This window comes from Trichinella spiralis, assembly GCF_000181795.1.
Source record: "Trichinella spiralis strain ISS 195 chromosome Unknown Scfld4, whole genome shotgun sequence".
In the NCBI taxonomy this organism is placed as follows: domain Eukaryota; kingdom Metazoa; phylum Nematoda; class Enoplea; order Trichinellida; family Trichinellidae; genus Trichinella; species Trichinella spiralis.
In genome coordinates this window covers 11,775,005-11,801,842 of record NW_003526943.1, presented here as the reverse complement: position 1 = coordinate 11,801,842, position 26,838 = coordinate 11,775,005, and the positions used below count along the sequence as shown (strand labels likewise).

General features: G+C 29.9%; 2 protein-coding genes across 2 annotated transcripts; one reads left to right on the top strand and one right to left on the bottom strand.

Moving 5' to 3' along the window:
* The first annotated feature begins 337 nt into the window (after positions 1-337).
* Tsp_06589 (eukaryotic translation initiation factor 4H) lies at positions 338-2,514 on the top strand. The gene is made up of 7 exons (XM_003378633.1): positions 338-395; positions 1,137-1,254; positions 1,435-1,548; positions 1,603-1,697; positions 1,749-1,807; positions 1,914-2,000; positions 2,254-2,514. The coding sequence occupies exons 1-7, from the start codon at positions 385-387 to the stop codon at positions 2,382-2,384; spliced, it is 615 nt and encodes a 204-aa protein (XP_003378681.1). The 5' UTR covers positions 338-384; the 3' UTR covers positions 2,385-2,514.
* A 2,338-nt stretch (positions 2,515-4,852) lies between these two features.
* On the bottom strand, positions 4,853-26,642 carry Tsp_06590 (putative ABC transporter, ATP-binding protein). Its single transcript, XM_003378632.1, is given in 81 exon segments — positions 4,853-5,135; positions 5,205-5,297; positions 5,356-5,594; positions 5,655-5,790; positions 5,848-6,035; positions 6,264-6,375; positions 6,652-6,782; positions 6,838-6,988; positions 7,044-7,162; positions 7,271-7,394; positions 7,568-7,734; positions 7,789-8,014; positions 8,207-8,453; positions 8,523-8,623; positions 8,694-8,845; positions 8,894-8,959; positions 9,008-9,126; positions 9,195-9,230; positions 9,287-9,362; positions 9,436-9,818; positions 9,892-10,029; positions 10,089-10,228; positions 10,408-10,539; positions 10,591-10,786; positions 10,838-10,927; positions 11,120-11,189; positions 11,266-11,487; positions 11,555-11,777; positions 11,830-12,009; positions 12,070-12,295; positions 12,360-12,498; positions 12,557-12,673; positions 12,729-12,859; positions 12,915-13,097; positions 13,185-13,326; positions 13,384-13,479; positions 13,848-14,051; positions 14,140-14,413; positions 14,480-14,615; positions 14,815-14,902; positions 15,081-15,113; positions 15,480-15,593; positions 15,613-15,720; positions 15,733-15,859; positions 16,256-16,494; positions 16,553-16,694; positions 16,747-16,934; positions 17,200-17,335; positions 17,459-17,630; positions 17,681-17,807; positions 17,862-18,012; positions 18,064-18,182; positions 18,282-18,426; positions 18,814-18,986; positions 19,039-19,264; positions 19,726-19,971; positions 20,034-20,123; positions 20,178-20,317; positions 20,375-20,748; positions 20,881-20,971; positions 21,019-21,404; positions 21,455-21,592; positions 21,646-21,785; positions 22,080-22,211; positions 22,269-22,467; positions 22,516-22,602; positions 22,731-22,857; positions 22,931-23,045; positions 23,314-23,427; positions 23,532-23,669; positions 23,786-23,991; positions 24,054-24,224; positions 24,321-24,401; positions 24,465-24,595; positions 24,740-24,895; positions 25,203-25,347; positions 25,396-25,491; positions 25,543-25,672; positions 26,060-26,320; positions 26,369-26,504; positions 26,594-26,642. The coding sequence occupies 81 exon segments, from the start codon at positions 26,640-26,642 to the stop codon at positions 4,853-4,855; spliced, it is 12,555 nt and encodes a 4,184-aa protein (XP_003378680.1).
* Positions 26,643-26,838: the final 196 nt, after the last annotated feature.

The following is a 26,838-nucleotide window of genomic DNA, read 5'->3' as shown; positions in this document are numbered from 1 at the left end:
AAATTTGATGTAATATAAGAAATAACACAGAATAATTATTTGATAAATATATAGCTTTTTTAATGGTATATTGAATTTAAGCCTTTTAATCTACAAAAAATATAATTACTTTCATTTAAAGCATAAAGCTCAGTATTTTGTAATATTTAACGTTTTCCAAAGTTCAAACTGCTTTCCTTATATTGTAAAGCATTTCATAAAAATTCAAAATTTATAAATATTAAATTTAATTTTACCAATAAAACTTAATTATCAATGCATAAAATTATATTTATAAAAATTTAAGTATACTGTACTTTTACAAATTTGTTCCTGCTTATTATTTTATTACTTATGTCTTTATTGTTCGTTTTGCTTGTTGTTTAGCGCATTTCTTTTGTTGTTATGGCTGGACGGTAAGTCAGACTAATTGTAGACTAATTGAAAATCTTTATTACTTTATATTATTAATTTAATTGTATTTCGTTTTTGTTAATTGTTTTTAATATGGCAATATGGAATAATTGTGTTTAGTATTGTGAAGCATGGTGTATTATAGTTTGGTTAAGTAAATAGCTTTTCCCTTTATTTCCTTTTTTGTCTTATGATAAATTCTGACGAATAACACTAGTTATTCTTTTTCTTTTTTATAAGTTATTTTCATATTTTCCCATCATTCTCCATAATATTTTACATTTTTCAAATCGGAAACAACCACGGTAAATTTTGTTATGCTTCCTCATTTTTTGTTTTATCTTAATCATTTTTACATAACCTTATATTTAATTTAGTATGAAAATTTTTTGATGCATTGAAATTCCGAAAAATTAATCAGCAGTGTCGTTTTTCAATTTAGTAACTAATCAGATGTTTTCCTATTTTAATTTCCATTTTATGACATAAATCTTTTGAATTAAATTTTAATTTAGTATAATCTTTTTATCAGTTCTGTTGGTTAGAATTGTGTAGTCTATTAATGTGTAGTAATGTAAGTTTTTGATATTAAAAAAAATTATTTTGCTCTCGATAATTTTTGTTTGCATTTTTGTTCGTTTTGATTCAATAAATAGCTGTATTTTTTATTTAATCAGGTGAAATTGAATTTGCTGTTTTATTATATTACAATATCTATATTGCTACGTAAATTTAATTTTAAGATACGGTGGGCAGTCTCAACGCCCTTTTCCAACTGAACCTCCGTATACCGCGTTTGTTGGGAATCTGCCGGATTCCACTCTTCAAAGTGATTTGGAAGAAATATTTCGAAATTTGCAGGTGATCATATTCTTCTTATTTTTATTACAGTAATTTGAAAATCAAGTATTATTGTTATCAGCTGGCTGTGATTTGTTAATTTTTATTCATAATATCTTTATTTTTTTTTATAAAATCTTGAATTTCATTATCATTTTTAAGGTTTTTTTTATCGTTTGTTGTCATATTTAATTTTTTTAGGTGACAAGTTCTCGTTTGGTCTACGATCGGGATACCGATCAGTTTAAAGGCTTTGCTTACGTTGAATTTGGTAATGCGGAGTCATTGGAAATGGCTCTAAAGTTAGATGGAGGCGTATGTGTATTTCTATAGAAAGTAAAATATCGTATTAAAATTGTTGTGTTGTAGATGTTTATGCAACGACGGTTGCGCATTGACATTGCGGAAGATCGTAAAAATTCGAGAGGTGCCGGTGTTCGCCAACCGCAGCGACACCCGGGACGGTGCGATTCAGTTATGAACAATAACCGCATATAACTTTTGGGATATTTCAGATATGAAAATAGTGGTAGAAATGAAGGATTTGGGCGAAACCGTTTTAATGATAGCAATGGTGCGTGTGTCTTTAATTTTTTTTATCATTTTCATTTTTACGTTTTTTTGATATGATATTTTAAATCTAGCAAAAATCTGATTGTAAATATGTTTTTAAAATCAAGGTTACAACTACCAGCGCTGGAATAACGGTCGTTTCGGTGGAGATCGTGAATACGGTGGCGGAAATGATTCTCGCCCTTCTGGAACTGGTAAATATTAAGAACTTTAATGTATTTTTATTGTTATAATAATTTTGTAATGGAACAAATTGAAAGAAAGCATATTTCTAATTAATTTAGTTTGTTTGTTTGTTTTGAGATCAGAAAATTAGGCATAAATTCAATTCGTGTGTATAATGAAAATAAAAGATTTTTTAGTGTCTAGTAATGTTTTAATGAAGTAATTGGATTTCACTGTTTAACAATAATTTTACACTTCATATCTGTAAATGCGTTTATTTAGTGAACCCAGAGTTGCGACCACGGGTGAGAAGTGATGCATTAACTTCTTTGGGTGCAATTTTGCGTTCACCCATGGCGGATAATCCACAAAGAGCGAAAATATTTGGAGAGGCAAAGCCTCGAGAAGAGTAGTGTTAATTATAGAATGAGCTGCATGCATGCCGCTGTTTTTATGTATGATTTTAAATATTGTTGTCGTTTTTCAGTATTTGAAAATTTTGGCAAACATTTCTGGCGAGATGTGTTTGCTTGAATTTTCTGTTCTGTTCTTTGTCATTTTTTCACTGCTTGCGGGTCGCTACCTCGGAACACCTGTAAGAATAAGTGGATTGCAGTTATGTTTAAGTTTCACTTTTTGTATCATTAAAAATGCCAAAGTTGAATTATAAATTTTTAATTTTTAATGAGTTCGATTGTGTTGTGCGGGTAAACTTACTTATAGCACAACTGTCGACGTTAGTGTTGCAAATTAATTGAAAATTTCACTATATTATTCATTGGTGTACAGGCAATATTTTGTTAATTATTCAGCGGCTGTTTTTTTTGTCAAATTAAACTTTGCATAAAAATCGTTACATTTTTGATCTGCTGTTTTGTTTCGCAATTTATTTATTTTTTAGATTATATTTTTCTGTTTTTAAATTAATTCGTTTCTTATTTGTTTGACGTTATTTTTAGAAATTTTCAGTTTGATAAATAGGGATGGACAAAAAGATTATCGAAGACAAACTCAATTCTGCGTTGCAACCTATACATATGGTAATGAGAATGATATTTTCGATTATGATATGTTATTACTCTAATTTTCGTCTGTGTAATATAATTTTTTTGAAATGATTACACCATAGACAAAATGCATTTTTTAAGTGCACTATCAAGTGGAGTCTACAAATGGTAGAGTCCTGGAGCGTTGTGCACAAATTAAGGGTTTGGAAATTTAGCTGGCGTTGGGGGTCTTGTATTTCTAACGTTGTGAATTGCCAAACATGAAATAGGTGCAGCATTGTGTATTTTTAATTTTTATCGTAAGCTCTTTTTGATAAATTTTTCTTGAAATATGTGCATATGTTTGTTTATACGTGAAATATTATTGTTTGTCATTGTATTGAGTCTGTAATGAAGTGATGCTTGTTTTAAGGTTGTGAATGATGTATCTGATGGATGTGGCCTTAAGTACAACTTATTGATTGTTTCTGAAACGTTCAAAGATAAGTCAATATTGGATTGCCATCGGCAAGTGATTTTTTTTCCTATAAATTCAACCAGTTCAATGTTAAATATCATTGCTTTGTAAAAATTTAGTATTCACTTGTGTAGCATGTTTTCCATAATAATATATGTTTTTAAGTAAAATATAAGTAAGTGCTTTTTTTTTGTTTTACTACAAATTTAGAGTGTTGTATTTTATAGTTAAAGATACTTTTTCATAAGATTATTTTATAAGATGCATTTTCGAATGTTGAATTTTTTTAAGACTTGTCCAGACCATTTTACGAGAAGAAATGCCGATTATTCATGCTCTTTCTATTTCTACTTTTACCCCAGACCAATGGAATAAGTGAATTTATTTATTTAATAAATTTTTCGAAATGATTTTTTCATGTTGTGAATAAATTTCCTACTCAAAAACCAGAAGTGTTCAATTTGCCAACATTTGATTACTTGTATTGACTTTTTACTTCGGAGTAGGTGATGAAAAGTTTTGCAGAATGCTAATTGACGAAGAAATGCACAGCAGTTCTGAAGATGGGTGGAATGCTTTCGAGCAGCATCATGATATGAGTTGGATTACGATATGCTGAAAAGTGTTGACATTTATGGAAATTGAAGTCGGTAGTGATGAAGGAAGATATTAATGAGTTGAAATATTAAACTGCGTGTATTAATATGTAGATTTTATGGTGAATTTTTTCCATGAACTTGCTGGAGATCGATTTGCAATTAATAAAACGACAGCGTTGGAAAAATTGTAGTGAAGGTGAAGAAAGTCCTAGACCAGATTGCTGATCACTGCAGTTTGGATGTAGTGATATGTAAATTTAGCGCTTGGACGAAAAATGTGTAGTTTTTTCTTATCATATTGCAGGAAGATAGCTTGCATTATTTTGCAAAGTGGAACAAATCCAAATCTGTGTGCTGCTTTCCGAGGTCAGGGCTATATTACACTGTCAGTAATAAAGATTTAAAATGTGAACTATTTGACTGAAAATGGAAGCTGAAATTTTTTGAAAATGTTTTTGTATATTTATAATTTTCATTATTCTTTGAGGTTGAGCCTCTTTTTTTATCGAAATCAAATGAAATTCATAAAATTTATACTATTATGCTAATGCAAGTAAAGTAATTTATTACTGATTAAAAAAATCAGTATTTGTTTGGTACATAGGTAATTGTAGCAGCATTGTAATAAAGTAAGTATTCATTAATTCATTACGAAATGAAATGTGAAACTACAAAAGTTTGATGAAAAATAGAGATAAAATTTAAAGATCATTTTTAAAATGAATTTTTGGATTTACAAAACATTTTTCATATTTTAAACACATCATAGAAAGTGAACGCTTAGAAAGCATGCTGATGAAAAGCTTTGTGAAGAGGCGTTAATCAAAATGAACATGTTCTTCAGCCAGGGCGACAAACACGTCATCCAATGAGGTTTGCATTAAGGAATGCCCTTCTATATTGAACTTTCCTTTCAAATAAGCAACACACTTAATAATTCTAGAAACGGTGTCTTTGGTTGCTGGTATTTGAAATTTCAGTAAATTAATATGTTCTTCAAGAACTTTCGAATTTGGCAACATTTTCTCAATCTCTTCCTTTAATGTATTCATGTCACTTCCTGCTTCCAACTTGATTGTCAATACATAAGTATGACCGTATCTAGATTTAAATTATTTTAAAAAAATGCAGTTAATGCTGGACATATTAAACTGAATTAGATGTACTAACTTTTCTTTTAAGCCATGAATGGTATCTAAACATTTGAATTTCCCATGGGCCATTATTCCAACGCGATTACATAGTACTTCACATTCTTCCATGCTAAAAATTGTTAACAATTTAAATAAACATTTCAATGTAATTTAAATAATTTTGTTACCTGTTGGATGTAAAAAGAACTGAATGTCCACAATGCACTCTTTCTAAAATAACGTCCCACAAAAATCGTCTACTCTCAGCATCCATCCCAGCAGTAGGTTCGTCCAGGAGAATGATGTACGGATTTCCAATTAAAGCTATTGCCGTAGAAAGTCGCCTCTTTATTCCACCTGAATATTTTCCAACCAGTCGGTCAGCATATGCTTCGATCTTCAAGCGTTGAATAAAATAATTGACGATCTACAACAAATTAAATTGACAGTGCTGCATAAATAGACTACATATATATATATCATTTACAGGATTTTGAAATTCCTTCTGTATTCCTTTTATTTTTGCATAAAATAGTAAAGTTTCTCTGGCAGTAAGTCGGGGATCAAGAGCATCAAATTGAGGACAGTATCCAATTTCTGACTGGTATTTCATACTGTCACGTCTTGAAATAAAATATTTTATAAATTATATTTAAATGATGATTTTAAATAATGATCACTTCTTTGCTGGAAAAAGTACTGATCCACTAGTGACACTGCATCTCCTGGTGATCATTTTGAATGTAGTGGTTTTACCAGCTCCATTGTGCCCTAACAACCCAAAACATTCTCCTCGATGTACTTCGAAACAGAGTTTATTCACAGCAGTAAATCGTTTATTTGTATTTTGGAACCAATTACCATAAAGCTAAAATAATATGTGCATTGAAGTTAGTGAGCAACAATGTTTCAGTGTGTGTGTGTGAATTTGTGAATAATTCTCCCTTAATTTTTTATCCAACTTTAATTGACATTTTATTCCATTACTTTGCAATATATTATGTTTCAAATATTCTATTTAATTTGGTTCTTACTTTTCATGATTCTTTTTAATTTGCACAGTTCCACTTAATAAAAGATGTATTAAATTACTCACCTTTGTTAAATCAGTTACTTTCAGCGCTACAGAAGAGGTATTATCTGAATGTACTTCTTCAAGACTCTCATCACAGTCTTCATGAATAGAGATGTTTATACAGATCGATTTCCTGTGTTATAAAGTTTTCTTATTAAACATGATGCACACGTATATATGTATCAGTTACTAGTTAAAAGAGTTTACAGTTAATTATTGTTGTGCTTACCAAAATTCTATTAATTCATAGTGGTATTCTAATATTAAAAGTATGAAAAATGCAAGAACTCCTTCAGAAATGAATGCAAATATAAATTTTCCAAGAATATCCCATTCCAACAAATCGACATAATATTCGTATCCTATAGAAAAAAAAGTCATCAACATGTTGATTCATTATTTATTTAACCTACCCATAGGTTTTCCAGAGGACACGTAAAAGTGATACATAATTTTTATATCCGTAAAGCCTCTTGCTAAATTGTACTGAGGAAAAATTACAAAATATGCTTTGAGCATTTTGCTAAGATAGTTTAAATACTAAAACATCATCAAAGTAACACAAATATGCTAGAGGAAACGTTTTTTGTTTTACTTCATCTTCAGCCCCCAGGATTTCGAAAGAAGTTGTTAACACATTAGTAATAGATCCTATAAAGAATCCAGCTACCATAACAGACACGTAAGCCAAAGTAGAAGATTTGAAAAGTTGAGAAACGCAGTAAACGATTGGTATAATTCCAATTCTAAAATGAATTCTTTCGATTACGCATTAGAATGTCATTCTGAAACTACACAAACCCAAACGCCATTAGATGTGCAAGCGTTGCTAAAATAGCATGTGCTGAACCAATATATGGTGTTTCATTGAAAAAGTGCAGTATTACAAGTAGCAAGCCGACAGCAGCCATGAAAATTATCTGAAAAACGTTCAATTTATTTACGTTAATGTGAGTGCAATAAAAATAAAATACTAAATCAAATATAAAATTTATAATCCAGTATAACCAGCGTCTCATTCCAGAAACAAATTGCAAATGCTTGCATTCAGATGATCTGTCCTCAACAGTGAATAGACAAGTTCCAGCTGTTACTGAGCAGAATGCAATCAAAATTGATACGGACAATGCCATTTCAGCAGCAACGCTACTTCTGAAAGAAATAATATTCGAAAAATTAGTGCATAAAGCAGTTGAAAAGTACAATATGTATATGAGTAAAAGTAATTTTAGTGATAAACTAAAACTTGATAAAATGCATTAAAAATGATAAATATGAAAACATATAGCTTCATTACAAACATTAGCATTGCTTTATTGACTTACCCATCACTCATAGATACTTCTAATGGATTTCGAATCGGATGGTTTATTACTTCTATTCCATAATCATCTGGATTTTCCGCTTCTGGCAAGGCTGCCCTCAGATGTGCATTGAAGAAGATGTTCGTATAAACTGGCAAGGCAACCCATCCTTGATTGTTAAACCATATCTTGAAAAAAAGTCACTTTAATCTAAAGGAACTATGAAACAGAATGCTACATACTTTAATGTTATATTTTGGAGTCACTTGATTTAAAACATTTTCTAGTCTAGTCATATTCCACTCAGGAATCGGAGTACCATCAACTGGCAAACTGGTATTATTAAAACCCATAGATTCGAAGAATTCCATCAAATGTGTATAAAGACGATCCCAATCTTTCCCAGTCTTAGTGGCTGAAATTTCTGTTACTTCATGTGGCAGAGTGACTAGTGATATTCCACCATATCTGAAATTTAAATGCAGTAAATATTTTGCAAATAAATTGAATGTAAATAATTTAATTTAATTTAATTTAATTTAATTTAATTTAATTTAATTTAATTTAATTTAATTTAATTTAATTTAATTTAATTTAATTTAATGCAAAAGAGATTATCAGTTTAACTACTTTAATTTTACAAATGTAATTTCCATTTACCTCTTCATTCTATATTTCTTTTCTGTCATTAAAATCCAGTTGGCTATGCTTAAATTCGTCATATCTACAAGATTTTCACCAAAACTTGTTACTCTTTCTGGAGGTTTAAACGGATATGCATTTTTTGGGCAAAAGTATGTATTGTCTTCATCACAAAAGCATTTCGTTAGATTTTCTTTTTTCCTCTCAGTCACAGGTTCAGAAAATGTCCGGTTTTGCTTCACATTACTAAGCCTGAAATGCACAACTTATGAATTATGAAAATAAATAATATTAAACTTAAGTTATGAAAATAAATAATATTAAACTTACCAACGCTGTTGCTTTTTACGTCGATTCCCCATTCCATGCTTCATTATATCCTCAATAATGGCTTGAAAATATTTATTTACTGAATTATGTTCATTTCCAACTGAGCTGAAAATTTAATTCAGTAGTAAATAACCAGCTGGTGCTTTTCTGAGGTTTAAGTTTTCACCTGTAAAACATGTATGTATTTCGTCCATACACTGTTTCATCCACAGTGATCGGTCGATAATCCAAGTTGAATAATACTTCAGAGAAACGCAAAGATATAAGATATAATGCCAACGCAATCAAAAAGACTGGCAGAATAATCTTAAAAACATAACAGTGCTGCTTAACAATAATATTAAAATTTTATAATAAACTGTATTTCAAATTCACCACTGCAACACAAGCTCTCCAGTCTCGAACAAGGTTTAACATTCGTTTTTTCAGGAATCCATCTACCTGCAACCAAATGCTTTCAAAATAAGTTTTGCATTGTTCAGACGTAACAGCAGATTTCTTTGAATCCGGTAATGACGAATGGTAAAACCTATCCTCAAAAAAATTTTCTTTTTCAAGATTTAAACCATTTACAGCATGAGGTGATTGTTTCTTTTCAGGGGTTTTATCTGAAGATAACTCTGAAATAAGTAGAAAATTCAGCTATGAAAACATGATATCCAGTTATATTTATTACTAGATGCCAACTTCTCCTCTTTCCCTGACAAGCTTTCTAAACAGAATATTTTTTTATAATTAAATTTTCATCAAGTATAATATGCAAAATACTTTGAGCAGAAAAGGCTTGCTGCTGACTTGGCAACTGTTGATCTTCTTTTGATAAGGCAACTTCTTGAAGAAATATCTAACAATTATAAAGAACAGGGTTACAAAATAGAAATAAAATAACATAAAACAGATAAATATTTAGAATTTACCTTTTCAATTCCACCTTCTGCTAATCCATATGAAGAACATTTTAAGTTAGCCAATTTTGCATCTAACTCAGTTATGAGAGATTTCAGTTCTAACAGATCAACTGTTGGAAAAGTAAACTGAATTTCTTGTGGAGAACATTTTACTAGTTTCGCATCTGGAACAAAACCGCACACAAAATCTACCAGCGTTGCAGTGGTATTCCCATTATTTTTCAAGTCAGCTTGAGAAAGCGCCAGATTCAAATTGCAACCAGATTTATATAATTGCTTTAAAAATACGGGTGAACCGCAGCATTTCAACTTTCCTGCACAAATAATAGCAATACGATCCCCAAGAAGTTCGGCCTCATCGAAGAAATGAGTTGAGAGTATAATAGTACGATCTGAATTTTGATATTTCATTTTTCATATTTCAAGCATAATTAATTTATTGAAATTAATTTTAAAATTATATACCTTTTTTGCATTTTAATAGCAAGTCCCAAATTGATCTTCTTGAGTATGGATCAACGCCTGCAGTTGGTTCATCCAAGATCACCGTTTTTGATGATCCAAGGAAAGCAATTGCGATGGATAATTTTCGTTTCATCCCTCCTGAAAATGTCTACATATGATGCATAAGTTCACAAGCAAAAGATAAGTTCATTCTCAACCTGAGAGATGCTTCGAATATGCGTTTCTTTTATTCATCAATTTTGTTTGTTTCAGCAGGTCTTGGATTTGAAGTTTCTGTTCGGTGCCAGTTAATCGCTTCAAGCTGGCGTAGAATTGCAAATGCTCTTCAACTGTAAGCCTAGTATGCAAAACAAAAACATATACCATTCAAATATCTATCGTTAACTCATAAATTCAAGTAAAAGTTTTCATGATTAGGTATCAGATTCTTACAAAACAATTTTAACAAAAATAATTCAAAAAGTTTTCCTTGAAGTGCTATAATATCGAAGATTTGGTGTAAATTGGTAAACTTACGTATCAAATAAAACATTATGCTGTGGGCAAAATCCCACAGAACGACGAACTTCTGTCAAATTAGACATAATGTCTTGATTGTAAACAAGAACGTTTCCAGATGTAGGTGGAAATAAGCCGCACATGATAGACCTAAGATTTATTGAATTATTTATTTGAGAAAAACTATTCTTAAAGAATTACATCATAGTAGTTTTTCCGGCGCCATTTGGACCCAGAACAGCTGTAATTTGATTAGCGTAAAAATCTACCGACAAATTATTCAGTGAACATTTGCTTTTATTTCCACTTCCATAAATTTTTGTCAAATTTCTCACTGACACCCCAACTTCCAAATTACAATTTTCCTGAGTTTTGGATTCCAATGCAGAATATACGACTGGAAAGAAAAATAGTCTATAAAATTAATAAAAATAAGAAAATTTCCTACCCTTTGACTTGTTCTCTTTATCTGTTTTACATCCAGTCCAATAAGAAGGCATTAAAAAGAAATGCCATGGTTTTGGAATTCCATGTGCTCCTGCAAAAATATCGTTTCTTTTTAAAGAATGGTCATTTCAATTGTCAACATATCTACCTGGATAAATGTTTTCAATATACCATGTCAAAACAAAAAAAAGTGCTCCATCAAACAAAAGCATTGAAATCATTGCAAAAAAATTTAAATAAGGCATTGCACTCAAAGAATGGGTAAATGTTGACCATTTCAAACCAATTTTGGCTTCTTCAAATGATGCTAAAATCGAACAACCCCAACCAAATGCTATTTGAGGAATGAGGCACTTAAATAAATATATTACATTAAAAAACTGATGCATAATTAAATTCAGTTTAAATTAAATAAAATAAAATCCTTACTGAAAAAAACAAATGAGCATTGGTCATATATTCAGCGTATGGCAGCATTGCAGGATACGGTAAAAACAATGCAAAATAGAGCAGAGTTCCTAATCCAGCTGCTACATTCGCTTGATTAAACATTGTTGACATCAGAAAGCACTGTGGTATAATTGCAAATGCGTATGCTACAAAAAATACAAGCAAACAACCCATATCCGTGTATTTGAGTACATTTCCATACTAAAATTAAGATTTAGTGAATTAAAATTACTTTTTAATCTTTAAATATTTAACTAAAAATACTTACACTAACAACCAGAACAATAATTAAGCTTGATATGAGCAGCATAATAAAAGATTGCAGAAACCATGCTAGCCAATGTGCACTGTTGTATAAGCCCATAATTTTCATAAATTCTTTTAACCGAAACTGTTTTTCATGAACAATATTTTTTAAAATTAAAGCAACGCTGAACATCCATGAAAGAGTCATAAACATTGGCATTGACCGTTCAATTGCTTTTATAAATCTTTAAAAAAAGATGATGTAAACTGAATTAATATAACAGTTGCAATTCTTACGTATCAATTCTGTGACAGTTGCTGGGAAATTGTTGTGCATATATACCAAATCTTGCCGCTGATTTGTTAGCGTGCATAGAAAGAATTATTGAATCAATGTAATCTTGCATGAATGAAAAGCCAAAATATAAATATCTCAAATCTAGAAATGGTCGATCTCTTGGCCGAGGATTCCATATCCTGTATAAATTTATTTTTAAAAAATCAAATATATAAATTTGTTGTAAATGAAGTAAATACTTGTCAGAAATTTGTGCAGTTTTGTCAACGAGATAATGAGACATCCGAATTTTATACTTTGTATATTTTGGTAGAGTGAGTGAGCTGCTGTTTAGCTGCGGGAAAACAATTCCAGCAAAAAAATGAAACGTTTTTGTCAAGCATGAGCCATCTTGTTCTAAATCTTTTTCAGAATCCACAATCACAAATCGATCACATAAAAAGCACTGAAATTGGGTTGTCAAAACTGAAATCGACAAGATTTATAAAGCTTCCTACTTTAAGTATATTATAAGTTTGAGAAAAAGAACTGTTAAAATTTTCTAAAGATGCATTTCTCCATAATTCATTGGAAAAAAAGTCAATCAATTTCAGCTTCTCATCTTGGCGTGTGTCGTTTTCAAATAAATTCACAAATGAATTAATGTTCTTCATCAGACGAGCAAAATTCTGAATTATTCAATATTTATATTCATAAAAGTTGCAAAGCTGAAAAATTGAATCTTACTTTAGATGCTTTGGAAAGTTTACTGCTTTCAAATTTGGTTCGATAGATTTCTAAATTTTCAAAAGTAGATAAAAGTATATCCTTAAACGCTGCAACAACATCAAGTCGACTCTTCATCTAAAAAGCAATATAAGGTAATTTTTTATAGCATTATTATTAATAGAGTGATTACTTTTTCGACGATCTTCTCAACCACAGGACTGCGAGGGGATACAAAAATGTATCCTCGAAATAGAGTGTATAACTGAGCAGCAAATTCATACGGTAAACTGTACGATTGAAGCCAAAGCCAGCATTTATCTTCTATAAATATTTCAATTTGTATTTAAATAAATTATATGCAACAAACATCTTGTACCAATATCACTGTGCTTGTAACGAGAACAGACAGTCGAATTTTTCAAATTCCAAGGAAGACCATTTTCATTCTTTCTGGAGAAGAGCTGCTCTCTTCGTGCATCAATATTTCTTGGATCTGTCCGTACCATATCCTCTCGCAGTTGTTCCAATTTTTTCTGACTTTTCAGTATTTCATCTAATCCTAAACACAGACACAATTGTTTTTTATTCCATTTGTTGAAAAAGTATTTAGGTAAATTAAATTTAGATAAATTTATTTCACAATCACCTGTAAGCTCAGCACCGCAAAATATATGACTTAGGAAATCTAATCGCTTCATCACTGAATCATTTTTTAAGTTCGTTGGAGCATTGTAATTTAAGAACTGCTCAACCAAATCGACACCAGCAGGTATAAAGGAAAATTTCTTCTAAATTAATATAACCAATTTAAATACAAATCATTTTAAACAACAACAAAAACATACAGCGGCTTGTACATAACTTTCGAGTACATTTGCTAAGTACAAAAATTTCTGGAAGCCAATTTCGTATCCTGTCAAATTGTTAAAGATCTGATCTATCTAAAATTAACAATAAAACATATTATAATGACATGAAACTGATAATAATAATAAACTAATGAATAATGAATTAATTTAAAAAAATTTTAATTCCTCAAAAGTCAAAAGCTACTACATTAAAACAAATTAACAAAAAACTAAAAAGTATTAAATTCACTGTCATACAATTGACACTATTCAAATTTATTTATTACGTTTCAAATTAAGACTATTGAATTAAAAACTTACCATTATATCTGAATTAATATTAAAATGACTTTATACATTACTTATACACTGTTTTTCAAATTTAATGAAGCATAATGAAGAAAAAAGGTTACAAAACAAAAGTAAAATTATGAATATATTATTTAAATTTAAGAACTTACCAAAAACATATCCAGATTTGGAGTACTTTTTGTATCCGCAAATCCACTGAGCATGCACAAAGCTTTATGCACATCCCTTGGAGTGGTGCTAGTTTTGTTACTATTCACTAGGAAATACCTTTCCGCTTTAGATTCTTCGCATAACAGTTTAAAGCTCTTTTCATTGAACGTTTCAACCACCTCCTGTTTGTCCACTGCAAAAGTCTGAAAATAACATCCATCACTATTTTTCCAAATTTAAACGTAAAATCATTGAGATCACCAATATATGCATGCAAATTACTGTACTTACTTTAGAATAAGATTTTAGCAAGTCTTCAAAGAAATGCCTTGAAACGTTCACGTTCTCAATGCCCAAAGCAATAGCGAACAACCTCGAAGCCCCTGATGTTCCAGTCCAGTTGTACAGTTTCATCAATTCAACAGACTCAAAATCGTTTTGATATTCAGAAAAAGACCAAAACTGATCGATTAACATTTTGCTGTAATCTAAAATCTCTATTGTTTTATTGAATGCAATCTGCTTTTTCATGGATTTTCTAAAGCCTGATATAAAGTCATTGATTCTGAAATAAAACAAAAAATACACCGTTAAGCAATTTGCAAACTGAAAAGTTTTATCAATATCATACGGCAGTTTTCGGCTTACAGGTCCCAGGTCCCAGTCATCGGTGATATAATTAAGACATTTGTTAGGTAATGTGCAAAAGTATGACTGAAACATGGAAAATATTCCTGCGCTCGAAAGCGCCTTCGGCTCGTAAACACCTTAACAATAAATACATTAAAATTTCAAATTAACAAAACAACTCACTTACATTGAGGCTGCTTCATTATGATTGCATATTGTCTGATCAAAACCAAAAAAAAGAAAAATATAACTGGACATAGCAGTTCAGCAACGAATAAGCACTAAATCATACTGTCATTAAAATAAAAAATGTTGACAACAAGAAGTTAGACCTACTTTGAGACGAGAACGAATTAAGAAGTTTTTCCACAATAACGTTTTCAATTGTCTGACAAACTCCATACAGATAAAACACTGTGCACAACTGAAAATGCACTTCACTCGTACAAAGAAATAAAATACATTAAAAGATTATTATTCATTTAAGTGAAAAAATTTTGAAATTATCATCATATTAAAAATTTTAATTTGCAATTAATATTTGTTTAAACTAGAATATGCTTGGAAAAATGAAACAGTATTCAAATTATAAAAGGACATACCTCTGAACTGTATAAACCGTCCACAAATGACAACTGCAAATGTAACACACTAAAAGTTTGTTTCAGGTACTTTGAACAAAGAACGTACGTAGCTAAAACTAAACCAAGCCTGACTGAGGCAGAAATGCTTCATAGTGCAGTTTAAATTACATTAAAATGTGATAATCTTAAAGTAAAGACAACTACGTTTAAATAAATTACATTAAAAATTAATTAATCTTCGGGTTTAAATGACAAAATTGCACTGTTATGTATTTTTTAAATATCCCTTTGTGCTAAACATTTAAATATAATTTTTAATCCAAATGTTTCATTTTGTCATGGTCAGTAAATTTAAATAAAGAAAAAATTGCTTTTTCTCTTTTAATTTCCCAATACATAACTATATAATTCAAATACGCTTTTAATCTTCATAATTCCAGAAAACATATGTAAAATCTTCAGAAAATGTGCTTTTGATTCGACTGCTGCTTCGAAGAAGTCACTTGTCGTCTCTGCATTCATCATACTGTTCTACAAGGGAAACAAACACATCGTCCAAAGAAGTTTGATTAAGGGCGCAGCCATCAATGCAGAAGATTTCTTTAAGAGCACTTATACAAGAAATAATGTCCGAAACTTTTGTATGATCAGACGCAAGCTGAAATTTAACTATATTGACATGCCTTTCTGTCAAAACTGCAACTTTCAATCGGTCTTTCAATTCTTGTATCATAGAATCCATCTGCCATTCATTTCCTGCTTTCAAACTTAAAGCTATAACATACCCTTTACCATATCTGAAAAGTAAAAAAAATTAAGCACAACGTAATTCGAGTAAAATAACAAAAAAATATTTTAATCTAAAATAATTTTAAAAAATAATGAAACGAAATAATGCTGAAATACAAGTGTAATAGCAATTAAAAATAAATTTAAAATTAGACTCATTAAAATTCTTTCCTCACTAAATATATATTTTTATATTATAGGTGCTCTGCATATTGTATTATTTATTGTCATTTTAAATAATTTAGCAGATAATAATACTTTTCTTTTAATTCTTGGATAGCATCTAAACACTTGAAACTCCCATTATTCATAATTCCAACTCGATTGCATAATATTTCGCATTCTTCCATACTAAAAATGAATGTTTACTACAATTTCAAGTAACTGCAAAATAAGCAAGATACCTGTTTGAAGTAAGCAATACAGATTGTCCTGAATTAATACGTTCTAAAATGACATCCCATATTAATCGGCGACTTTCCGGATCCATGCTTGCTGTAGGCTCATCCAACAAAATAATACGTGGGTTGCCAATTAAAGAAATAGCAGTTGATAGACGACGCTTTAAACCACCTGAATACGTTCTTATTAAACGATCCGCATGAGAGTTCAAACCAAGTCGCCAAATATAATGTAATACTGCCTAAAATTGAAATACAAATTCTCCAACATTTTAAAATGTCAATAATTTTATAATATACTGCGTCTTTGCATTTTCTACACATGCTACGAATGTCTGCATAAAATTGCAATATTTCTCTTCCTGTTAAACGTTCATCTAGTGCATCAAACTGTGGGCAGTAGCCTATATCAGTGATGCTTTTCCAATTAGATCGTGGTGCACTAAAATTACAATTATAATAATAATAGTATAGCATTATTAGCTGAACCCTACTGAGTTTTAGCAAAATAAACGCATCCTTGTGATATGCTGCATTTTCCTGTTATCATTTTGAAAGTTGTCGTTTTTCCAGCTCCATTATGCCCAAGTAATCCGAAGCATTCACCCTGCAGCACTTCAAAATTCAAATCGTTCACTACGACCTGCGATTTGCGAGCAATACTACTGCAAGTATGATAAACCTAAACAATTATTTTCAGTACTGAGAAAAAAAGTACATAATTGTTTAGTTACATACTTTTATCATTCATTTATTTAACACAGTTGCATTTATTATCTGTATTATGGTTCTTATTTAGCAAAATCGCTTATAACATAACACAACATTATCGATGATTATTAATGTTTACATAATACCATTTTTGACATCTTTGAATTACTGATATTAACATCATTTGATAAATAAAATGAAATTTTTTACTTGTTGTAAAAGCATGAGCATCTTACTTTAGATAAATTAACAACTTTTAGAGCATTATCTGCGCATGCCCCCTTTAACGCATGTCTTTGTTCAGCTGTAACGTTTTCATCGTCATCCTCTGAAGACGATACTTTATTACTTTCTGAAAATTGCAATTCTTTCCTAAAAATAATTTTACGAGTCAAGTATAATTCGCTCAATTTATTCCATTCTCATCTTATGAAAATCATAAAATAAAATAAAATAAAATTATACAACAGTTTTGTTGCAATTTGTATTAAAGACTTGCATTCTAAGCAAATGAGCAAATGTAAATAAACTTGCTGGTTTTTAAAAAGATAACAACAATGTTCAGTGATCATCAGAACCATAATTGAAACAAAGCCCTCTACAACAGTGATGAATAGTGCTTTCCCGCTGACTTGCCAAGAAATAAGATCCGCAAAATAATGTCGATCTAAAACATATAGATATAAAATTTTTGACAAATGCTAATTATGAAATTACCTAAAATTCTATTTGCTGATGAATAAAAGTGATAAGTAATTTTAATATCACTTAACGCTCGAGCGAGATTATACTGTGGAAATATAACGAAAGCATTTTTCATATGCATACTTAAGTTATGAAGATTCTAAAATTTGAAAAAAACAGCTGTTTAGAAAATAAATTGCATCGTCATTATTACCTCATCTTCAACGCCTAATATTTCAAAAGCTGTTGTTAAAACATTTGTTATTGATCCAATAAAAAATCCAATTATTAATACTGTAACAAATGCTAAACTAGGAGATTTAAATAGTTGCGATAATAAGTAAACAATAGGAAGCATTCCAAGCCTAAAAACACTGAATATAGTTAAAAAATTTCAATATTAATGTTGCACAAACCCAAATGCAATGAATATTGTAAACATGAATAAAATTGCGTATGATGTAGCCACGTAAGGTTCTTCATTAAAAGCAATGAGTATAATCACTGTAAGTGTTACAGTGAAAATATAAACTGACTAAAATTAAAATAATTTTATGCAGTTGACATTTATTTTATCACGAAGCATGGAAGCTTTACGTACCATGTCAAATGCAAAGTTAACAAACCAATAAACCCATGGCCGCATACCAGAAATAAATTGCAAATGTTTGGAATCAGAATTTTGATCTTCAACCACAGGTAAACAAAATCCTGCTGTTACTGAGCAAAATGCAAGCAAAATTGCAACACACATTGCAAGCTCTGCTGCAACGCTGTTTCTATAAAAATTTAATATGTGTTTTTCACAATGCCTCATGATTAATTGTTTTTCCTGTATTATAAAATTCGCAGTTATCCTAATGTATCAATGTTTTACAAATCAATTTAAAGTAATTTCTACAGCTAAAAATACCAATAATGTCAAAATAATATCAATTTTAAAAATACAATTAGCAAATTAAATATAATGCAGTTTTAACTGATAATTACAAAATATACAACTGCAATCTAAATGTATATGCCTATACTACTGTCATTTTCAGTACAGTAAATTAATAATAATAATGCATTTGAACTGAAATTATGTTGTTCATCAAATATTACATAACAATTAAAAAATAAAATTGAAAACCGCAGTGGACAATTGTGGTTTTAGAGATACGTACTTTTTTTCTTGCGTCAAGGAACTTTTCTGATAACCTTTAATTGGATGATTTATTACAGCTATTCCATATTCGTCGGCGTCAGAGTTAGATGGAAGATTTCCTTGAAGGTAAGCATTTGAGAATGCTGAAAAATAAGCCGGAAATGCCGCCCAACCTTGGTTATTAAACCAAACCTATGTAAAGCTTTTGGTTAATTTTTATTTTAATTATTTGGATAAAAATTACTTTCACATTATATTGTGGAATCTTGTCTTCCATCAGCTTGATGAAAACATCTGTATTAAATGTTGGGATATGTATACCACTATTTTGCAATATTGTCATGTTGATGTTTGTTGACTGAAAAAATTTCAAGATGCGCTCCTTCAACAATTGAACAGTTTCATTGAGATCTGCATATGAATTTTCAACAGTAATCACAGATGGGAGGCCAGTAGAGAATCCTCCATATCTAAAAGTATTTTAAATTTTTGTTTAAGAACTTAATAACAATAATTGCTAAAATAGCATGATGCCACGCTTGTTAATTATTATATATTTAACTTGGGGGTATGAAGAGAAATAAATAAAAATATCCGAAGCTTCTTCAATTCATTAAAATTTATCCAGTATGTTAAACGATAATACTCCATATATTGCACAATTCACAACGACATTTACATCAGAAATCAGTACTGGCATCAGAGCATAGAACAGATGAATGATTTTAATATGGCTTAGATCTGTCATATATTTTAAATTTATTAGACAGTGTGTTTTCTTCTTACTTTTGCGGCATTGTATGTAAAGCGATGTAGTTAATTTTTCAACATTTTGATTATAAAAACTTTTAGATACTTTCTTCAATATAAATCTTCTTAAAATTGAAAAATTTTGGGTAATACTGAAGTTTTTAAAACAAAAATTACTTACCTTTTCTTTCGGTATGTTTTTTCTGTCATCGTTAACCATTCAGTTATGTTCAGCGTAGACATATTTACTATTGAACTGAACGGTGATTTCACAACAGGAGGCTGAAATGAATATGCATTTTCAGAGCAAATATATGTATTGTCTTTTCCACAAAAGCATTTCGACGAATTTTCATAAGACAAGTTTGATATATTCCAAGATATATCCGATTCTGAAATATCTGGAGAGCACTGGGATACAGAATTTCTAGAATAAGAAAAGAGCACTAAACAAAACTGCAACTGAATGAACACAGAGTGAAAACATACTCTAATGAAAATCTATTCATACAAATATTTCCTGGTCCATGACGCTCCATTTGAGTTATGTATGGATAAAGAAATTGTTGCTCAGAATCACTAAACAAATATAATTCAAAAAAATAAAAAGAAACAAAATTCGAATGAAAGTACGCGAAGAACAAGTAATTAGAACTGCCGTATAAATCAGAATCAAGAATTAACGGTTGGTATTCTTTTTCAAAGTAGGAGGATGAAAATCGCAATGACATAAGATATAATGCTAATGTTATCAGCAATATGGGCAAGAGAATCTAAAATATTTGAAAATTAATTTTTCACATTGTTAACACAATACAATCGTTACATACAACACTTAATATTGTTCTCCAATCACGAAAAAAGTTTAAAGTTCGTTTTCTAAAAAGCGCTGCAGCTTGCAAAAGAATACATCTCCAAATCGATTCATAAAATGTTATTGGGTAATTTTCTGAAAAATGCCGACGCACTAGTAATGCAGGTGATGAATTTTTTATCATATCATTTTCATGACAAGCAATTTCAGATTTTGAAGTTTTCTTAACGTCAGATTTCAACTGCTGCCGCTGACAACGATCAAAAGAATCATTGCACTCATCTATATAAACGGCAATCTTTTCTGTGTTTCCAGCTTTGATATACTTTGACTGAGCGTTATAGGTAGTTGTAGATTTTGATATCGATGATAGCATACTTCTGATTCTTTCTAAAACGAGTACATCATCGCAATTTAGATTATTGCTAATTTATTTTTAAAAATGCATTCAAATTTATAAACAAGTAGATAATTTATAGAATAAGATATAAGATAATTTAAAAATTTGAAAAACAGTTTTACCCCGCAAATATTTAAAACTCAGCATTGTTAATTTTTGCTTTTTGTGAGTATTATTAGCTTTCACTGATTCTTTAATTTCATGCCTGAAAATCTAAAATTACACAATTAAAACATTTATAAATAGATGTTTCTCTTTACCTCTTCCAAACTGCTTTCTGATAAACCATAAGAAGAACATCCAATATTTTTCAATTCTGAATCCAACGCTGTTACCAATGACTTCAGTTCTAGTAAATTTACCGAAGGCAACATGAACTTCACTTCTTGTGCTGAACATCTGACAAGTTTTGCATTCGGAATGTAATTCGAAACAAATTTGATCAATTCTTCAGGCTGAGCTTTTTCCAGATGCAATTTTCCAAATGAATTTTTTATTAATGTCAAATAATATCCAGAACCATAATAAGTTTTCAAAAACATTGCCGATCCACTACATTTTAATGAACCTTCACTAATGATAGCTATTCGATCGCCCAAAATTTCAGCTTCATCAAAATAATGAGTAGAAAGAATAATTGTTCTTCCTTAAATGTGAATAAGTTAGGACATGTAATAGTTTCCGTAAATTATTAACCTTTTTTAAATTTGAGTAGCATGTCCCATATGGATCTACGAGAATACGGATCTACTCCGGTTGTAGGTTCATCCAAAACCACTGTTTTGGAACCGGCAATAAAGGCAATGGATATGGATAATTTTCTTTTCATTCCACCTGAAAATGCATAACACTGAAATTAATTATAATTATAATTATATTTTTCTTACCAGATAGGTTTTTAGATATTTCTTTTCTTTTGTACCGAAGTTTAGTATTAAGCAAAAAATTTTCAATTTCCTCATTTAGTTCTGCAGTTGGCATTCCTTTTAATTTTGCATAAAACCACAAATGCTCTTCAACAGTTAAGCTAAAATAATTACAAAAACTTTGCAATGAGTGATTATAATTTGTCATTCCGTAAAAATTTCCTAAAAATTCTGAAACTTCTCTGCAATACATTTCACTACTAAGCATTTTATCTTTGCTTTATTTTATTTAACCAAAAGTAATGCAACTTATGAATAAATTTTACTCTCACAAAAGGCATACTTTTTAAATTTAAGATTATAAAATGAAATCTAAACTGCTTTTGACAACCGTGGAGGAGTTATAAAAAACTGTTATTATTATTGTTGCTATTATTAATTATTAAAGCACTTACTTGTCAAATAATATGTTGTGCTGAGGACAAAATCCTAGAGATTGACGTATTTCTGAAATGTTGGATAAAATGTCTTTACCATAAATAATCACAGACCCTGATGTGCTTGGAAATAAGCCACAAATAATTGACCTTCACAAAAATTTTAAATATAAGCAATTATAGCTTGAAAAGAAACAAAGCGCTTACATCATCGTTGTTTTACCAGCACCATTTGGACCAAGAACTGAGGTAATTTCGCTGTCATAAAAATTAACAGACAAATTGGACAATGCTTTTTTGCATGCTTTTTTATTGTCATAAACTTTTGTCAAATGTCTCACAGCAACTCCAACAGGATTGCAACTGCTTTCATGAATGACCGTCACTGTTTCCGAATTGATTCCATCTATCAAATGTAATTATTAATGATATTCAATATCAATTTATATCATACCACAAGCAACTGGCAAGGTAGATTTTTGTCTACTCCAATACTTTTGTTGGAAAAAAAATAACCATGGCTTTGGAATACCGTAAGCACCTAAACTGTTTCGTTAATGGAACATTCAAACACTTGTGCATAATTTATACCAGGAAAAACATTTTCAATATACCAAGTAAATATGAGATACAAGATACCATCAAATATTAGCATTATTAATACAAAACCGAAACTAAGTCGATGATCCGCTGTCAAAGGCAAGAAAAGAGTAGACCACTGCAAGCCTTGCATGCCTTCTTCATATAACGCAATAAATGAGCAGCCCCAGCCGAATGCTACTTGAGCAATTAAACACTGAAATTAAAAATTATACATTGATTAAATCAATAAAAAACAATTTACATATTTAAAATCATTGAACATTTACCAGAGAACATTGCTGAAGAAATGTCATATTTTTCAGGTAAGGAAGTACGGAAGGATATGGAAGAAACAATGCAAAATAGATCAATGCACCAACAGCTGCAGCTAAATTTGCTTGGCTGAACAATGTTGAAATGAAAAAGCATTGCGAAACAATTGAAAATGCATAAGCAGCAAGAAACAAAAAAAGACAACTTGCGTCAGTATACTGCAAAATGTTGCCTTGCTAAAAGCATAACGTGCTGAATTAATTTAAAAAACAGAATATCAATGCATACAATAACTGTGATGACAATTAGGCAAGCTGACAGTAATAACATAACAAAAGTTTGAATAAACCAAGATAGCCAATAAGCACTCGTTTTCAAGCCCATTATTTTCATAAACTCTTTCAATCTGTACTGTTTCTCCTCTACCATATTTTTCAATGTAATTGCAACACTGAACATCCAAGATAAAGTCATGAACATTGGAAATGAGCGTTCAATTGATTTAATAAAGCTTAAAAATGAAAAATCAAATTAATAATGCACATGTTCAAAGTTATACAAAGTCAATCTTACAGATCAATTAGGTCACAGTTACTTGGAAATTGTTGGGCATACATGCCAACTCTTGGTGCTGTTTTATTGGTATGAAATGAAATTATGATCCGGTCGACAATATCTTGCACAAATGAAAATCCAAAATATAAATATTTTAAGTCTATAAATGGTCTGTCTCTTGGTCGCGGATTCCACAAACTATAAATTAAACGAACAGCAGAACATCATCTTAAAGTTAACAGGGTAGGGTTTAAAAAAAATAACTTTCTATTACTATAAATTGAATTAAATTTTTCTTTTCATTTTAAAATTACCTGTCCATAATTTGACTTGTACTGTCTACTAAATAGCTGGCCATTCGAATTTTATATTTTGTAAACTTTGGTAAAGCAGTTGAATTGTTATCCAATTCGTCGAAAACAATAGCCAAAAAAAATTGGTATGTCTTTGTAAGACACGACGCAGCTCTTTCTACTTCATTTTCAGATTTCATGAGCACAAAACGATCTTGACGAAAACACTAAACAGAATATTAATTTTTTCAATATTTTAATTACAAACAATTCTTTTTTATTTTTTCACCTTTATCATATTATGCAAATGAGATAAGTGTTCTCGCATGTAGGTGACTGTTTTGTTTTGCCAATTGTTTTCGGATAATTTATAAAATAATTTTAATATTGCTTCTCCATAAGTATAATTTTGAAAAATATTTGCTGTTTCATGCAAAGTGATGAAAAATCTCGCAAAATTCTCAAAAAACAAAATAAAAACATTATCAAAATGAAATTATTATTTGCAAGAAAAACTTACACCGACTACTTTGAAGAATTTGCTTTCTTTAAAAACCTCAGCGTACTTTTCCATATTGTCATACCAGTGAAGAAATGATTGACAAAAATAATCAATCAAAACAAGTTGATTGCTCATCTAAATTACGAAACATTTATGCTTGAAAAATGAAAATTTATTTTATCAGAAAAATATTGTTACGTCTGACATCACTCTGTTCACTATTGGACTAGAAGGAGCGACCAGAATATATCCACGAAAAAGAGTAAAAAGCTGCATTGTAAAATCATGCGGTAAATTGTATTGTTGTAACCACAGCCAACATTTATCTTCTGAATATCAAAAATGTTAAATTTTCTTTTCAAAGACAACTGTCCATTTATAATATTAAACTATTTAATTTTGTAAAAAATGATTCAAACATTTCTTAAAGAAATAAAAATGTTAAATAAAATTCTTAAATATAATTATCATACCAATAATTTCATGTTCAAAATGATCACATATTACAGTTTGATTGTAAAGATTCCACGGTAACACTATGTTAGGATCGTCACCAAGCTGCACTCCTGATTGCCGCATTGTATCAATGTACCTTGGGTCTGTTCTTATCATTTGTTCACGCAGTTGTTCTAACTTTTTTTGAATTTTAAATATATTATCCATTCCTTAAAAATATTATTTATTCTTTTCAAAAAAGTTATTTATCTAAAAAAGTTTTTTAAAAATCATCATTTACAGTAATACATTATTCAAGTTTAAGAAAATTCCAAAATATGAAATGCGCATTTTCTGCTTTAATCATAAACAATTTTATAAAATAATAAGTATTTTGAAAAGCTCATGCAATTTAAAAGTTAAAATTTGAAAATTTTATAATGTCACAAATGTGAATTATTGAATGTCGCATATAGTAAAATGTACAAATTGATAAATTACCTGATAATGTACCTCCGCAAAACATGTGGCTGGCAAGATCAAGATTTTTAAACGTCGAATTTTTTGCGAGAGATGAATTTGTCGCACTATGTAATAGAAAATGTTTCCACAGAGCAAGAGCATTGTTGGCCAATTCAGATGATTTCTTGAAAAGGAAAATTAGGTTAATTAATGTTTTTTAAAATATTCATACCATTTTTTCAAAAAATTGGCTAGTAGTAATATATAAACTGCTTGCTTCGGTGGTATTTATTTTCAAGCCGGTCATGTTTCCAAGAATAAGATTTGCCTGAAAATGGTCGAAATAATTTATAATTCAAATTTTATAGCAAGCACTCACAATTTCTATATGTGCTGTGCGATTCATAACATTTTGTCGGTAGAAAATTTCGATGGGAAATTTTTTGCACATAAAATTTTGCAACAACTTCTTCATCTCCAGATTCGATTCGGATATGTTGGAGTTGCTTCTTATTGAAATATAATTTGAAAATAATTCTTCTGTGCAGAGCATTTTATTTAAAATACTTATAGCTGCCAGTGGTAAATCATCTCTTTGTAATTTCAGGGTTTTAAATTTCTAAAAGTAAAATCTGTTTCTCTTTTTTTTGAATAAAACAAATTAATTCTAGCGCAAAAATTAACAAAGATTAAACTAACAAACCGAAGTTATTGAATATTTATAAATTGTGTAAAATTGAATTGAATTGAATTTTCAAATCTGAAAGTGATTAAACAATTAATTGAATTAGAATAACTCATGAACATTAAATATTTAACTGCATAAAATACAATGCAAATTATGTTGTAAAATGTTGCTTACTTTGTAAAATTCTTCAATAAAATCAGTAAAGAACTTTCGAGTCAATGTACTGTTGAGCAAACTTTCGATGGCGTCATATTCTAATCCTTTGTCGTGAAGAATCAAATCGATCATCATATCATCCCCTTTTGTGAAAAAGTCTGCAATATTGACTCCATTGAAATTGCCTTGAAAACTGTCCAGCATTGAAAACTTATTCACAACATCTTCAACGTCATCCAAAAAACTCAGAGTTTCTTGTAGAACACTTTCATTGTAAAATGCTAATCTGATATTGGCTATGAAATTGTTTATACTAAAAATAATAAAATGAAAATATATTTATATTTTTGAACCAACTTACGGTAGGTTTTTTCCAGGTGCACCCAAATCCATATCTGATATAGAATGGTTTACACATTTGTTGGATAATGTACAAAAGTAGGATTGAAACAGTGAAAACCATCCAGCGCTTGGCAAAGCTTTCGGTTCATAAGTACCTGAAACGTAGGAATAATTTTTAATCAAGAATAAAAAGCGATTAAATTAAAATTTAAAATTACTCACACTGAGGTTGTTTGATAACAACCGTGGAATGTCTGATTAGTAAAAGAAACAGGAAAAATATGAGGGGCCATAACAATTCAGTAACAAGAAGAATCTGAACAAATTTTTATAATAGAATAATTTACAAATTTAAAAATACCACTCACTTTTGTTCGAACTCGAATGATTATATTCTTTTGCAATAAAGTTCCCAACTGGGAGCAGAAACCAGGCTCTTTAGTCATTTTTCTGCAACAAAAATTGTCCATGTTTATTTTTTTATATTTC

What these genes read in the sequence shown, in the direction of transcription:
- Tsp_06589 (XM_003378633.1), top strand. An exon ending in AAATATTTCGAAATTTGCAG is followed by an intron (nt 1,255 to 1,434) that starts GTGATCATATTC and finishes TAATTTTTTTAG; the next exon opens with GTGACAAGTTCTCGTTTGGT. An exon ending in CCGCAGCGACACCCGGGACG is followed by an intron (nt 1,698 to 1,748) that starts GTGCGATTCAGT and finishes GGGATATTTCAG; the next exon opens with ATATGAAAATAGTGGTAGAA.
- Tsp_06590 (XM_003378632.1), bottom strand. Translation starts at nt 26,642, where the DNA reads ATGGCCCCTCATATTTTTCCTGTTTCTTTTACTAATCAGACATTCCAC. An exon ending in ACGGTTTATACAGTTCAGAG is followed by an intron (nt 14,903 to 15,080) that starts GTATGTCCTTTT and finishes GTGCATTTTCAG; the next exon opens with TTGTGCACAGTGTTTTATCT. An exon ending in GCTATTAAAATGCAAAAAAG is followed by an intron (nt 9,819 to 9,891) that starts GTATATAATTTT and finishes ATCAAAATTCAG; the next exon opens with ATCGTACTATTATACTCTCA.